The 16,123-nt window shown below is 48.7% G+C and overlaps 1 protein-coding gene across 3 annotated transcripts in view; it reads right to left on the bottom strand.

Moving 5' to 3' along the window:
* DBF4B (DBF4 zinc finger B) overlaps window positions 1-16,123 on the bottom strand; it is a 33,517-nt gene that overhangs the window by 7,721 nt on the left and 9,673 nt on the right. For all 3 annotated transcript variants that reach the window (XM_036835921.1, XM_036835923.1, XM_036835922.1), the window contains exons 3-9: window positions 11,254-11,408; window positions 7,874-8,059; window positions 7,201-7,251; window positions 6,326-6,413; window positions 5,073-5,146; window positions 3,068-3,101; window positions 1,537-1,582 (exon numbers count right to left, since the gene is read on the bottom strand). In XM_036835921.1, the coding sequence (XP_036691816.1) occupies window positions 1,537-1,582; window positions 3,068-3,101; window positions 5,073-5,146; window positions 6,326-6,413; window positions 7,201-7,251; window positions 7,874-8,059; window positions 11,254-11,408 (634 nt within the window). The remainder of the gene's footprint in view (window positions 1-1,536; window positions 1,583-3,067; window positions 3,102-5,072; window positions 5,147-6,325; window positions 6,414-7,200; window positions 7,252-7,873; window positions 8,060-11,253; window positions 11,409-16,123) is intronic.

The raw sequence follows: 16,123 nt of genomic DNA, 5'->3' as shown, positions 1-16,123 counted from the left end.
GAATTAACAAATGAGTCTTCTCGGGGACTTCCCTGGCGGTCCAGTGGTTAAGACTCGGCGCTTCCACTGCAGGGGGCTCGGTCGAACTTCGAGCCCTGGTCGGGGAACTAAGATCCCGCAAGCTGTGCGGCACAGCCAAAAAAAAAGTCTTCTTGGACCCTGAAGGAGAAGGCGGCGCCCTTCACAGCCCTGGTACCCGCCTTTCGCCTCCTCCATGTTTCTTTGTTCCTGCTTAGGAGCCTGGAAAGTTGAGGTTGGTGTGGCTATGTTGGGCTTTGAAGACCGCCTGCTTTAGAACCACACGTAAAAAAGGATCGTGAGAAAACTCAGCCCCACTTGGATCTTGCCTACGATGCCAGGGGCACACAAACCCATGTACCCTGCTCTGGTAACAGTGACACAGCCTGTGCATGCCGTGTGCAGAGATACTGAGGCCCTGGCGGCGTCTCAGCCACTGCGTTGGAGTCATGACTACTTGACTTAGCTGGTCGTGAAGGGGCTGAGCATGAAGGATGTGTCTCCTGGCCCACTGGAACAGCAGACGAGAGGGCCTCCTTCCATCCCTGTGTTCTTTCTACTGGCTTTCGAGCTGCCAGACCCAACTCTGTACTGTGTGCCGGTGCCATCTGGAGGATGGGCAGGCAGGCCAGGCTCCTGGGGCTGGGTCTTTAGCTGGCCCACCTGAGCTGAGGGACACAGACAATTCTGGTCCAGGAGTCGCTGCTGGGTACATGTGGGCTTTTTCTCTTTTAAAGAACTTTTCGGGTTAATTCTGGATTCTCACAGACTCCTGATCTAGTTTCTACGGACGAGTCAGTGGTGACCCAGGTGGCTAACAGCTCGTCAGGTTATCATCGATGTGACCTTCCTGCTCTAGGTAAGAAGGGGCCCTCATGGGGGACAGACAGGGCAGAGGGGAGAAGGCGCCAGGCTGGATGTGGATTCTAGCTTTGGGCTAAGACTCATTAGGAAAGTGGCCGTGTTCATGTCCCTTAATTTCTCTGACCTCAGTTTCCCCACTGGGAAGAGGATGGACTCTCCTCATGCCAGTTTTACCCAGGGCTGTCACAAGATAACATGTGCCAGGAAAGGGTTTTACACAGCCAAACAGAAAGGCTTCATCAAGTACAGGGCGGTCTGACAAGGGAACCCCAATATCACCCCAGAGATCTTCACTTCATCCAAGACTGTACTAGCACTAATACCAGCAACGATTCGGTATTAAGCGTCAGTGTACATGTGGGGGGAAACGAGGAGCAAAACTGAGCCTGGATGGGACACCATGGACTCATAAAAGCGGAGCATTAAACGGAGGGAATTCACACACAGGACCATTAACCTCTGACTCGTGACCAAGAGGAGTGCCAGCTGGGCACGGTGCCTCCTGAGAGGCACCGTGTGAGACTTCTCCATGACAGAGGGGACAAAGTGGCTTCCGGGGAAGACAAAAGTGCAGGGCTGAGGGGCTCCACGTCCCCATGGCAGCTTGGGGCCCCCGAATACCTCTCCTCCATGTGCGTCTGGTGGCCCACTCACCTGCTCTCATCTTCGACTTTGAGGAACGGTGCCTTCAGTCTGGCCACTGGAAGGAAGAGTGCGCCCGTTAGCCATCTGTCTGCTCCGGTGAGGGGCCTGAGCTCTACATGCAGGAAACGCTCAGGGAGGCGAGGCTCTGCCAAAGCCTAAAAGGCTCTCGGAGCTGGAACACTCGCCGCCCCGAGGTGCGCCTTTCCATTCGCAGAGCGAGGCACCCACTCCCAATTCCTCCAGCCTCTACCCTGGGAGAGAGGCAGCAACTCTTGGGGGGAGAGGCTGCAGGGTGCCCGGGGTCCTAGGTGTGCCCGCCCTCAGCCTCCTGCGTGTGGGTGCTGGAGGCTGTCAACCTCGACCGTCAGAAACTTGGCTGCGTGGGAGAGACCTAGCCCCTGTTGGTTTCTGCTAAAAGCCTCAGCTCCTTCCCAGACCTTTACTCCTGGTGTCTCAGAATCCCAGGGGGCCTGAGAACAGCTCCTAGACAGAATTCTCCATGAGGATCCTGGGTGTTTTGAGGGGAGGAGCAGTGAGGAAGGGAGCTAAAGAGTGTTTCGAGGTCTTGGCAGAAGGACAGTAAAAAAATATCAAAAGTGAAATCTGGTTCCTGAAAAAACAGGGCAAAGGGGTGCTGAGAAGACAAATTTGGAGTCAATTAATCAAGAGATTCATCCCCTACTAGCTGGCTATCTGCACAGTTTACAGACTCTCTTGGGCATTACAAACCACTTCCACGCTCCCACAATGACCAGAAGTCCTGTCAAAGGGGCAGCCAAGGCACTGGAAGCCTGGGCAGAACTAGCAGCCACCAAATCCCCCCAGAGGCTGCCCCTCTCAGCTCCCCGACCCGCTCCAGGCCGCCAGTGCCCAAACAGAAGCAGCCTTTCTCCTTGCGCAGCAGCAGCTCCCATTAATTACTTTTTGGGGCGACTTCTCATCTTTCTAATTAAGTGAGACAGTGATTAAAATCTATTCCCCTACAGATTTCCTTGAATTTCAAACGTGAGAGGTGCCAAGTGACTTTTCTTAGCTCCTGTTTGTGCACGAATAAATGCCACTTAAAGAGCATCTTTGGGAGAAACATCCAGGGGGAGAAACTCTCCTGCTGTCCAAGAGGAGCCGGGAGCCGGGCCTATCAATCTGCCTGTTTGTCAATTTCAGGGAGTCTGGCATTTCTGAAAGTGGTAGGCAGCTGTCAAAGTGCCCACCCCAAACTGCTCCTGAATCAGAAGGAAAAGGATGCTGAACTTCGATCAATGACCAGGAACAGCCAGAGGATTCAGGAGCCAGAGCGACCGCATGAGGTCTTGGCTCTAAAAAGAAGGCCCCGCCCAGCAGCCCGGGACTTGCTCGTGGAGGCCTCTCTCCCACCACTCTCCTCTCCGAAGCTCAGGCCCTGGAAACATGATGGGGCAATACAACCTGGACTTGCTTCCTGCCGCAGAAAAGTGAGCAGACGTTGCCACAGAGGGAGTCGTGGGGAAGCATTTAGGGAGGGAGGGATGGCAATTAAATGAGGAAGAGCTATCACACTGACCTTTCCGTGTTCTTGACTCTGCTGGACATGTTCCCTAAATGGAAAGGGAAAATAGGTTAAGGATGTGAGGGAGCCGGGGCGGGGGGGGTGGGGTTGAGGAACTGGGCCCAGGGAGCCGAGTTGCCACCAGTCTGCCCCACTTAGCTTCCTGCCCGCGGCTGGACCGTGAGCTGCAGCAGACCTGAGCACCACGGCTCCCTCCACCTCCCCAGGGACTTGAAGCGTGGTGAACTCTGTGCGTGAATCTCAACGGCAGCTGACTTTGTGCAGGGAATGCAGGGCAAAACAAAGAGCAAGGGCTAGGGGGCCGATGTGCGGAGTTCCCACTTAACTCTCTGGATGTGGCACAGATGAAATTCCAGCAGGTAACAGACTTGACGCAGAGTAGGTGCTTGCTAACGGCAGCCTGTATTTTCTAGGCACGGCTGCCATTTCAGGGCAGCTGATAGGAAAAGGGTGAAGACAACGCCTTTTGCTTACGGTGCCCTATCTTGCATACCCTGACTGTGTTTGTCAAAATCAACTTTTAGGGGACTTCCGTGGTGGCGCAGTGGTTAGGAATCCGTCTGCCGATGCAGGGGACACAGGTTTGAGCCCTGGTCCGGGAAGATCCCACATGCTGAGGAGCAGCTAAGCCCGTGCGCCACAACTACTGAGCTTGCGCTCTAGAGCCCGCAAGCCACAACTACTGAAGCCCGTGCGCCTAGAGCCCGTGCTCCACAACAAGAGAAGCCACTGCGATGAGAAGCCTGTGCGCCACCACGAAGAGTAGCCCCCGCTTGCTGCAACTAGAGACAGCCCGCATGCAGCAACAAAGACCCACGCAGCCAAAAATAAATAAATAAAATAAATTAAAAAAAAAACAACAACCAACTTTTAGGCCAAGGTCAAACAAAGCTAATATTAAAAACCAAATGGAACACATTTTTAAAAATCAGTTAAAGAGTTGGGAGGGTGTGGATAGGATGAGAGATCCAATGGCTCCATGACTGTCTGTGCCTCTGGGCCCGAGGAGGTTCCAGATTCTCCTCCAGGCCACACCGCCAGGGCAAACACAGCCCGAAGAAGCCTTCCACCTGCCCTCACCTATTAGCAGATTGCACCCAGAACTAGCTCCGAAAGGGTCCCAAGTGACTACAAAAGAGATTATTAAGCGAACAAAGCAAAGTAAAAATACTGTGTATTCAGGTAAAAGGGGGGAGTTTTGACGTATCTGCTTGTAGATGCTTGGAGTCCTGGAAGGACACTTGAGAAACTGTTCACATTGTTGACCTCAGGGAGGGAGCTCGGTGGCTGGGAAGCAGGAGTTGGAGGGGAACGAGACTTTCATCGTATACTTTTCCCAAATGCGAGCAATGTAAATCTATTTAGCAGCGGCAGCAAAACCCTAAAGATGCCCAAACCAGAGGGGGTGGGGCAAGGGGTGTCGAGCGCGCCATCTGGTTTGGATGTGGTTCTGCTCCTGGGTATCAGGCCCTGGATGGACCTGTAGGGCTTAATTTTTCCTCGGATTCAGGTTGGGTGAATACCCCGTGGCTTTAAATCAGCCCGGCTCTCTTGATGTGGTACACATCAATTTCTAACTCCAGCAAAGGAAGGAAAAGCCAAACAAGAATTTGGAACATGGCAGCTATTTCCAACACCATCACCCTGCTGCCGCCACCCATGCAATCTGTAGGCTCATTCCCGGGCCAAGAGCCATCCCCAGAAGGGCAGCCTGGCCAGCAGGCCATGAGTGTTTATGTTTTATCCAGGCCAGGACTACCCGCAGGCAGTCCACAGCCCAGGCTGCAATGAACGTCTCAGTGTAGCATGGGGGATGCGCAGGTAGCACAGGGAGGAGAGAAGACAGGGCAACGCGGGGCTGTGAGCACCAGGGACGAGCTGACCGAGAGGCCGAGCTCCTCTCAGTCAAGGCCAGAAGGAGGTGGCTGGAGTGGGTCATGGATTTACCAGCGTTGTCACAGACTTTACTGTTGCCCTTCAGTTCAGGGGAATGACCTACCTCTGGCTTCTTTGGCCCTTGTTTCTTCACACATGGCACATCAAGAGACAGCTGCTGCACATGCATCATCATTTCTGTGGAGGAAACAGAGGGCTGCGGCCAAAGCCTTCCTCTCCTCGTTTCCCCAGCACAGCCCCATCTTGGGGCTGGGGGACTAAACTTCTCACCCGGCCTGGCTCACTGGATCACACCAGCCTTGCCTGCCACCTTCTGGCTACATGTCATCTCTGCACCTGCTGATAATAAAAGAGAGGGCTGGGTCCTCTATCCCTGGAAAAATACCTAAGCTGGCTTCATGCTCCTCTGGAGCACTGAATACAAGTCTTGAACAGGAGGTGCCTTATGACCCATAAAGGGCTTTAAGGTACTATTGAAGAGCGGCTTCTGTGGGGGAGACCAAGCCATGGCAGTTACTCAGATGCACCCTTAGGTGGCAGACCCAGCAGGGGCTACACATGCTGCAGCTTCTCTAACACACGGAAGGCAGGAAATTAGATCAAGTGAGCAATGGCTGGTTTTCCAGTGACGATGGAACCCCCCAGCATCCCAGACCAGGACCTTCCCCGGCACAGTTCCCTACCAGCCGCACCCCCCCACCGACCACAGATCTAGGGCTGGATCTGGACCATCCCCCTTCAATGGGTCAGAGAAAAAACCCCAGACTCAAAGTGGAGCTGGGTGTGAGGGCCAGCCACTGCCAGCAGATTCAAGACAGCTATTCTCACGTCAATTTATCATAACCTGCAGACAGGCGGGTATAGTGTGAGGCAACCCTAGAGGAAAGAAAACCGTGAAATTTAGTTGAGCCAAAATAGGTGGGAATGTGAGCCACACTACTGACTCCTGGTGAGACTATGAATAATTTACTTAATCCATTCTCTGAGGCTCAATTTCCTCATCTGTACAATGGGCAGAAGACTGTGGTGAGGATTAAATAAGGCGATTCCTAGCACAGCGTAAATACCTGATAAGGGCTCATGGATATTAGGATTTGTTTCTTATTTGTAAAACAGGATCATCACACCAGCTGAGGAGAGCTGTCGCGTGGGTTAAACAAAGCAGCATCTCCCAGCACCTGCGCTCTGCTATCGCTAGTGCTGCTCTCCACGCCCCCCCACCTTAGCAGAGCAACACGGTAAGTAACTGAGTACATCTGGCTTCAACTTGTACACGACTCTGGTCTCTATCACAGCCGAGGTTCCCAGACAAAGTCGGCAACCCTCCCCTCCGCAGGCCCCGGGCAGGAAGGGTACCATCCACGTGGAGAATCCGCACCCCCCAGGAGCGGGCGTTGCTCAGGAGGCTGCCGCCGCGCCCGCCACCGCCTCCGCCGCTGCTGCCCTGGAAAGACAAGCCAAGTCAGGCAGGAGCATGAGACCCCCCCCAAGGCCTGACCACCAGGGGACAGGCTGGCCTGGCTTCTGGGAGCTCCGGGTCATCCATGCGTGGGGTTGTTGGGGGAGGGCGGACAGCGGCGAGAGCACAGAGCCTGGACGGTTGACCCCAACCCCCAGGAAGACCCTGTCCTCCGCATGGGCTGGCCACATCGGGAGGGCACGGACTGCTGATCTGCCTATAGGCTCTGCTCCGGCCACCTTGGGACCAGAAGGACACAATAAGCACTGGTGACAGTCACCATCATCGAGCAGGAAACTACGCTGGCTGTCCGAGTCCGGCGACACCACCCTCCCGCGTCACAGCCACAGCCAAGGCATCCATTGATGGCACCTGAACGACTCCTCTGCAAGATCACCTTAACTCCTCCTCCTGCCACTTAACTGTAATGGCCCTGGATTCTCACAGAAGGGATAAACAGCTACTTGTGAAAGCCGTACAAAGTCTGACACGCCCTACAGCATTTCTCCCAAGTTCTCTTAGGAGGTCCTGGAGTTGGAAAGATCATGGAGTCAAATCCTGGCTCTACCACCTCCACCCTGGGTGACTCTGGGCAGATCATTTAACTTCTCTGAGCCCCACTTCCTCGTCTGTAAGGAGGAAATCTCGACAATTCTACACGTCTGCCCGGGTGTGCCTTTTGTGTTAGTGCTTCAGAAGAACCTCCGGAGGCAAGGCTAACTCCGTCCCTGTGCCAGAGACACCGGCCTCCAGCCCGTCCCCCTCAGCTCACCTGGTTTCTGATGGCCTTCTGCAGGAGCTCCTTCCCTCTGCTCAGAGGCACCTGGCGGAAGAGAGGAGCAATGGGGGCAGCTGTGGAGACCACCTGTGCACAAACAGATGTTTCCACGGGGGCTGGCAAGGACGTCTGGGAGTCACGTCCCTCGGAAAGCTGGGAGCAGTGACAGCTGAGGAGTGGCAGAAGTGAGAGCCCGGAGAACCTTTCAGAGGTAAAGGTAAAGCCACACTCAAGTTCAGGTCACCCACAGGGAGCTGCAGCCAAGGCAGCTTGGAGCCTGGTGAAGGGCATTCTGAATTCACCCAAGATCAAGCATTACAAATGTCCTGAGACCTCTCTTGAAGAGCCCGCACTCCCCGGCAGACAAGCTTCGGCCAATCCAACAAGCCCTCTCTGGTTTACAGAGGACTCTCCTACTGTTTCTGAACCTCAGACTCTGAAGTCCCAGAAAAAGTGAACATTTATCACAGAAGGGAGGGCGTGGGGATAGCATGTTGCTAAGGTGTGTGGATCCAGAGCTATGATAAGATAGTTTCAGCCCCTGAATTCAAATGTGAGATTAAAATAAACCAGATGAAACTAAAACCAGAAACTGCCGAAGCGGGCTCACCGAGGCCTACTTCCATCGTTTATCGGACACACACTTCCTGCCCCACGAGGTTCTTACCGAGTCCACGGCTTTCTGTGCGGGTCTGGCACGGCTGCCTTTTGGGTTGGCTACGGACAGTGTTTCCACTGTGACCTCGCTGGGGCTGGGGGAGCCTCTGTGACTTGTCCCGCTGCTCTCGGCCTTCGCCTCCCTGCGGCTGGACACGATGTAACTTACTTCTTTGCTCAGAAAACCCTCAATTACCTGAAACCAGATCACAGAGGTGGCTAAAACCCAAAAGGCAGAAGTAAAATCATCAATATCAAGAGGTAGGGGAAGAAAGTCTTGGCCGCCAGAAGTTCTAGAATCAATGTCTTTAAATAGACCAAATGCAGTTCAGTGCCAGGCCCCCAAGAAGACATCATCTTGAAATACAACAGGGTTTATATATATATATATATAAAACACAGGTTCTTGTCTCCAGAACTGCAGCTCCTCCTGACCCAGCAGCAGAAGCCCGGAGGCTCTGAGTATTTGACTAGTTTGAGTTTGCATGCAGTCAGAGCACACCGAAGTGATCGGAGAAGATTAGAGCTTGGCTAAGCCATGATTGCTGTGAAGATACACTGGGACATCCAGACGCTGCATCGGTAATCTTGACCACCTTACCAAAAGGAGCCTGAAACAGAAATGGGTTTTGGCTATGACTCAGCTGCCTAAATATCTGCTCATCCTACCTGTGAGCCTGTCACGGCACTGAGAGGGTCTGACTCATCTTGCATCCCAAGAACCCAACACAGTGCCGGAAACACAATGACAAAACTCACGTCTGTGCGAAGAAGAAAAGATGGAAATAAGCAGTAGTGAGCTGGCAAATGCTTAATGACCAACTCTCTGGGTGAAAAAACCTGCTTTGTAGCATTTGCCAATTTCTGTGGGGTAAAATACTACTGTGGCTGATTTCAAGCTAGCCAGATGACATCAGTGAATGTGGAACTGGAAAGAGACGGTAACAACTGGTTCTCGTGAGCCGGCAGCTGCCAGCCCCAGCACACCTGTGAAAGTAAGGATGGACGATCTCTCTGAAGTGTGACTGGACGAGAAAGCTGACACTCAGGTTTAAAAAAATAAAGTTTAGATTCCTCAAAAAGCTAAACATGGATTACCATATGACCCGGCAATTCCACTCCGAGGTATACACCCAACAGAATTAAACACAGGGACTCGAATGGATGCTTGTTCACCAATGTTCACTGCAGCATTATTCATAATAGCTAAAAAGCAGAAACAACCCGAGTGTCCATCAATGGATGAATGGATAAGCAAAATGTGGTCTATCCATACAATGGAGCACTATTCAGCCATGAGAAAGAAATGAAGCTCTGATCTATTCTACAACATGGGTGAACCTTGAAAACTTTATGCTAAAGTGTAATAAGCCAGACACAAAAGGACAAACAGCAGTGATTCCACTGATATGCGGTATGTAGAATGGGCAAATTCAGAAACATAATGTAGATTTGCATTACGGGGGCTGGGGGAGGTGAAATGGGAAGTTATTGCTTAAAGGTTACAGAGTTTCTGTTTGGGGTGAAAAAAGTTTTGGAAACAGATAGTGATGCTTATACAACAGGATGAATGTAATTAATGCCAATGAACTTAAAAGAATGAATTTATAAATGGTTAAAAAGGCATATTTTATGTCATATACATTTTATCACAATTTTAAAAAATCTTTAAAGCCATGGCTTGAAGGAGTGTGTCTATCTTCTGTAATATGGCAAAAAGACAGATGATTTCAGGGCCACACGTTCCTCCCATCCCAACAAACCCACTCCTTTGACTTTGCTGTTCCTCCCATCAGGAGGTGGAGCCTATGTGTCCACTCCCTTGAACTGGACTCCTTTTGACCAACAGAATGTGGTGAAAGTAATACGTGTGAGTTCTACAGCCTAGGCCTCAAGAGACCTTCTGGCTTCTCCCTTCATCTTCTGGGAAAGCTGCCCTAAGACCACCTTGTAAATTGGCTGGTCTAGCTCACTGTATGTACATATGATGGTGTATATACGTATGATGTATGTAAGACACTTCTCATACAATATGTGAGAAGTCACATAGAGGCAGCCAGCACCAACTGCCAGCTGTGTGAGTGAGGTCATCTTTGGTCCTTCCAGCCCAGCTGACCCTGCAGCTGAATGCAGCTGCAGGTGTGAGCCCTTATGAAACCAGCAGAGAAACCGCTCAGCCAGTACACAGAACAGTGAGAAACAATAAATTGTTTTAAGCCCAAGTTCTGCGGTGGTTTTTTACACAGCAAAGGCTAAATGAAAGAACAGACTGAAAGTTCGACATGTAATTTTGGGCCGGTTTGGGTGTATAATCCTCATTCTGTCCATCCCCACTGCTGAGTTTCTATATCCCTGAGTTTCCATTCATTTGATGGCAAAGAGCCTCTGCATTCTGATCCTATTCATGCAATTTCCCCAGTTACCTGCCTCTTTTGGGCCAAGTGTTATCGTCCTATTTCCTAAACACAGAAATACCCCTGTCAACCCCTTACTAAAAGTACTGTATGATGTGCTCTAGAAAATATTGTAATGGACTCAGATACAGCAAATGCTTTTTCCCCAAAGTTACACATCATTATCATTCCCATAATGCTTAAAGTTGTTCACCACAGTACTATTTATAAGAGCTAAAATTTAGAAATAATCTAAATGCCCATAGGTTAACTGTTTAATAAATTAATAATCCACTCAAAAGGATATTATATACTCATTACAAAGAATGTCCATGAGGGATAAGAATGATAGGAAAGTGCTAATGCTTTAAGGTTATGGGCAAAAAGTTGGCAATCAAAAATGTATTCACGATCATAGCCACACAGAAAATAAGCATTAAACTAAAAAAAGTAGATGAGTGGTTATACAGGGTTGAGAGTGTTGAGGGAAATGGGGAGTGACTGATGATAGGTATGGGTTTTTTTGGGGTGGGGTGATGAAAATGTTCTAGAATTGACTGTGTAATCACACAATTTGCACATCTCTGTGAATATACTAAGAACCATTGAACTGTATATTTTAAATGGGTGAATTGTATGGTATGTGAATTATATCTCAATAAAGCCACGAGAGAGAGAGAAAGAAAGAGGATGGGAAGGGAAGGGAAGGGAAGGGAAAGAAGAAAAGAAACAACAAGAAAATAAATATACCACAATGATGGTTGTTACTTGAACAGTTCCATGTTCTCCAAAGTCTCTAGAATGAACAGATATTACTTTTCCAATTAGGGAACAAATTTAACTTTATTTTTAAAAAATGGTTTATACTTAAATTGCTTTGGAAAATGTAGTGATACCCCTGAAAATACCTGGAGGTCACAGATATAATCCCTCTCCAGCTCCTGGCCTACAACGCGCAAAGGCACATGGTACCACAGGAGAGAAGCAGGTTACCTACCCCACCCAGCTGCTGGATGGCCCCCGTCAAAAACTGGAGGTTCTTGCCAGCGGGCAGATCCAAGTAAAAGGACTTTCCAGAAAAGGGCTGCCTCCCAGCATCTGGTGAGCTCTTCTGGCATTTTCCCAGACAACTGGAAACTCCTAGCTGAGCCCCTAGAAAACAACAACAAAGGGGAGCAAAGTGAGAAGCCTGAGGTAAGAGAGAGTCCTGCAGGTCAATCAGCCCTCGCCAACAGCCCCTGCATGGCACCTGGCCAGGCCCCGGGCACCCGTCCACCAAGGTGGACGCGAGGCTTGTGTTCCTGTCCTCGGGAAGCCCAGATGCGGAGAAACCCAACCCTCATACATGGATGGTGGGAATGTAAAATGGTGCAGCCACTTTAGAAAACAGTGTGGCAGTTTCTCAAAAGGTTAAACATAGAGTTAACACGAAACCCAGCAATTCCACTCCTAGGCATTCCCCCACGAGAAATGAAAACATACTTCCAAATAAAACTTGTGCAAGAATGTTAACAGCAGCATTATTCATTTTGGCCCCAAAGTGGAAACAATTCAAATGTAAATAAAATGGTAAGCAAAATGTGGTCTATCCATACGATGGAATACTATTTGACAATAAAAACGAATGAACTATGGACACAGGCTACAGCAACAGGCTACAGTTCTGAACCTCAGAAATATGCTGAGTGAGAAAAGCCTGACACAAAAGACCACATACTGTAAATTACATTTTTATGAAATGTTCAGAAAAGGAAAATATATAGAGACAGAAATTAGATTAGTGGCTGCTTAGGGCTGGGGGTGGGGATGAGGAGTGTTTGCAAACTGGCATGAGGTTCTTTTTGGGGTGATGGAAATGTTCTGCAATTAGATTGTTGTGTTAATTGCACAACTCTGTAAATTACCTAAAAAGCATTGCAAGTGTACATTTACAAAAAATGAATTTTACAGTATGTAAATTATAACTCAATAAAGCTAAAAAAACCCCACCTCAATGAACATACCTTTGAGAATTGTGCATTTCATTGTATACACATTTTACATTAAAAGGAAAAAAACTACAAACAAGTATGGAATTCTGGTCAATGAAATGCATGTTGAATTATTATAATGTCTACAAATTACTTGAAGTGTATCAAAAATAAGATGGATAGATATGTGATAAAACAAATGTATTAAAACATCAATGATAGGGAATTCCCAGTGGTTAGGACTCGGTGCTTTCACTGCCAGGGCCCAGGTTCATTCCCTGGTCAGGGAACTAAGATCCCAAAACCCGCATGGTGCGGTCAAAAAAACAACAAAACAAAACAAACAAACAAAACCCCAAAACACATACACACACACACACACAACAAATAAAACGTCAATGATAAAATCTAAGTGGTGTGTCTGTGCTCACTGCTGCTTTCGACTTTGTTGCAGGTTTGAAAACTTCCACAACAAAATGTTAACATTTGAAGAGATAAAAAGGATTCAAGAGAAAGTGGCAAATACTGAAGATAAGCACAGAAGTTCTAATATACAGATAATCAGAGTCTCTGAAGACAAAAACTAAAACAAACAAACAAAAACACCCAGAACTCTAAAAACTCTAAAACTTTCCTGAAATAAAAATACATATTTGAAACTAACATATTGAAAGAGCAAGACACATACTTATAAAATTGACCCAGAATAGCTGATACCAAGATATAGTTAGTAAAACTGCTAGACTTTAAATGAGGGGTTTGGACCTGATTTTATTTTTTTTTAATATTTATTTATTTATTTGGCTGCGCTGGGTCTTAGTTGCGGCACGCGGGATCTTCGCTGCCGTGTGCGGGATCTTTTAGTTGAGGCATGCGGGATCTATTTCCCTGGCCACGGATCGAACCCGAGGCCCCTGCATTGGGAGCGCAGAGTCTTAGTCACTGGACCACCACGGAAGTCCCATGGACCTGGTATTTTTAAAAATCTTCTAGGGGGAGCTTCCCTGGTGGCGCAGTGGTTAAGAATCCGCCTGCCAATGCAGGGGACACGGGTTCAAGCCCTGGTCCGGGAAGATCCCACATGCCGCGGAGCAACTAGGCCTGTGAACCAAAACTACTGAGCCTGCACGCCACAACTACTGAAGCCCGCGTGCCTAGAGCCCATGCTCCGCAACAAGAGAAGCCACTGTAATGAGAAGCCCGCGCACCGCAATGAAGAGCAGCCCCCACTCGCCGTAACTAGAAGAAAGCCCGCGCGCAGCCACAAAGACCCAACGCAGACAAAAATAAATTAAAAAAAAAAAAAAAACTTATAGGGGCTTCCCTGGTGGTGCAGTGGTTGGGAGTCCGCCTGCCAATGCAGGGGACACGGGTTCGAGCCCTGGTCTGGGAAGATCCCACATGCCGCGGAGCAACTAGGCCCGTGAGCCACAACTACTGAGTCTGCGCGTCTGGAGCCTGTGCTCCGCAGCGGGAGGGGCCACGACAGTGAGAGGCCCGTGCACCGCGATGAAGAGTGGCCCCCGCTCGCCGCAACTGGAGAAAGCCCTTGCACAGAAACGAAGACCCAACACAGCCAAAAATAAATAAATAAATAAATTTATAAAATCTTCTAAAACTCTTCGATTCCATGAATTCCTGCGTTTTTCCTATCTACCACCCAGTCAGACTTTTGATTGGACCTCCTCAGTTAAACCCTGCTTGCCCTGATGAGATACTGTTTTTCTTTCTCTGAGTTCCATATTACTTATTGTCTGTCCTCTTAGTATTTTCAGCTTCATATTCTTGTTTACTCACTCCTTCAGGTCCACCTCTGACCTCCCCAGTAGACTGGGAACCATTTTGGGAAGAGACCTCTGACTTAATCATCATCATTCCCATAATGCTTAAACCAGATCCTGCTCGCCCATCCTCAGCTGGCACCTGACCCTCAAGCACTTGCCTTCTGGTCCCATAAACCTCCCTTTTCCTGAAAGTCCTAGGTATATAGAGACAGAAAATACTGGAAAGTCAGCTTGGCATTTTACAGAAAAGGCCTTTGTTCTGAGTCCTGCCTCACCCTCTTACTAGCTGTGTAACCCTGGGTAAGTCACAATAATCTCACTCAGTGTCTATGAAACCCTATTTCCTCACTTCTGAAATAGTGATAATGATAAATACCCACCCTCACTGAGGAGCTATTCAAACACTTAACAGGCACCAACCACTCAGAATGGAGACTAGCCAGAAACACGTGATACGGCCGCACCAGGAGTATGCGCTGAGTGTCAGCCAGGGGAATTATTATAACCGTAGCCACTTTGGTTCCCTCCCCAAGGCCACCTTCTCCAGAAGGCTTTCTTTTTCTTTGCTTTTCTAAAAACTAATTAATTAATTAATTAATTTATGGCTGCATTGGGTCTTTGTTGCTGCGCGGGGGCTCTCTAGTTGTGGCGAGCGGGGCTACTCTTCGCTGCGGTGCGTGGGCTTCTCACTGCGGTGGCCTCTCTTTTTGCGAAGCATGGGCTCTAGGCACGCAGGCTTCAGTAGTTGTGGTTGTCGGGCTCTAGAGCGCAGGCTCAGTAGTTGTGGCGCACGGGCTTAGTTGCTCCACGGCATGTGGGATCTTCCCAGACCAGGGCTCGAACCCGTGTCCTCTGCACTGGCAGGCAGGTTCTTAACCACTGTGCCACCAGGGAAGTCCCTCTTTTTCTTTTTATTGAGGTATTACTGACATACAACATTATATTAGTTCCAGGTGATACAACATAAGGATTCAATATGTGTATAGAAGGCTTTCTCAGAATAAGCCCTTTTGACTTTCACACAAGGCCTGTGACTTTCTCCACAGGACCTAATCCTAGGAAAGCCACTGAAGAGGGAATTAGATGGATGCCAGAGTCAGAAACAGAAGGCTGGGTGAACAGCAAGCCTGGAGCAGAATGCCAGGACTCGCAGGAGGGTGAGACTGGAGAATGCCTTCTAGTTGTGCTCAGTGGGTCACTGCCAGTGCCAGATAAGCAGCCCAGCACCAACCAGAGACAGTAGGGTAACATCAGGGCAGTGGTGGAGCCTACCTTGGGGTGAATATGCTTGTGTGTGTGTGAGAAAGAGAAACAGTTAACAAGAGGTCAAGCTGGCACGAATGAGCCTCCCTCCCTAGCCCCATCCATTTGGTTAGTTTGGTAATTACAACTCAAGGAAACAGTTCTTGCAAATGAGTAGTACAAAGCAATGTGTGTGTACTGGGGGGCTCAGAATGCTGCTGCAAATGGGGGGGTGACTAAGCCCACACTGGAACCAGGGGCTCCCCACCTTGGGGTGGTTTTCCTCTTCTATCCAACCCCCAACCCCTAAACTCAAAGGAGGGGCATAACATGGGAACCTAAGCTTTTGCATCTTCTTCCAGGAGCACATTACCAATCAGAGTGGCTAACAGTCTCAAGAGAACAGTAGCTTCTAAGAAAATATGAGGCAACTGAAGAAAGCAAGTACTATAAAAGATGCTTTCTCTGGTATAGGTTGTCTTTCTCTTGTAAGTAATGGACCAGACAGAAAAAAGAATTTTAAAGCATAATAAATATCCTCAAGAAGGCAAGGAGCATACTAGAAACATAAAATAGGAACAGCAGGTAAAGAAAAGAATTAATTGGAGATAATGGACGTAAAAAATATAATAGTTAAAAAAACCCTCAAATATTAAAAAAAAAATCCAATTTAAAAATGGGCAATGAATAGACATTTCTCCAAAGATATACAAATGGCCAATAACCACATGAAAAGATGCACAAGGTCATTAGCCATTAGGAAAATGCAAACTGAAACCACAAAAAGATACCACTTTATACCCACTAGGATGGCTTTAACAAAAAAAGACAGATAATAACAAGTGTTGATGAGAACGCAGAGAAATTGGAA

The sequence above is a fragment of the Balaenoptera musculus genome, chromosome 20, assembly GCF_009873245.2.
Source record: "Balaenoptera musculus isolate JJ_BM4_2016_0621 chromosome 20, mBalMus1.pri.v3, whole genome shotgun sequence".
In the NCBI taxonomy this organism is placed as follows: Eukaryota; Metazoa; Chordata; class Mammalia; order Artiodactyla; family Balaenopteridae; genus Balaenoptera; species Balaenoptera musculus.
Note: the sequence above shows the minus strand (reverse complement) of the source record. Positions and strands in the feature narration are given on the sequence as shown.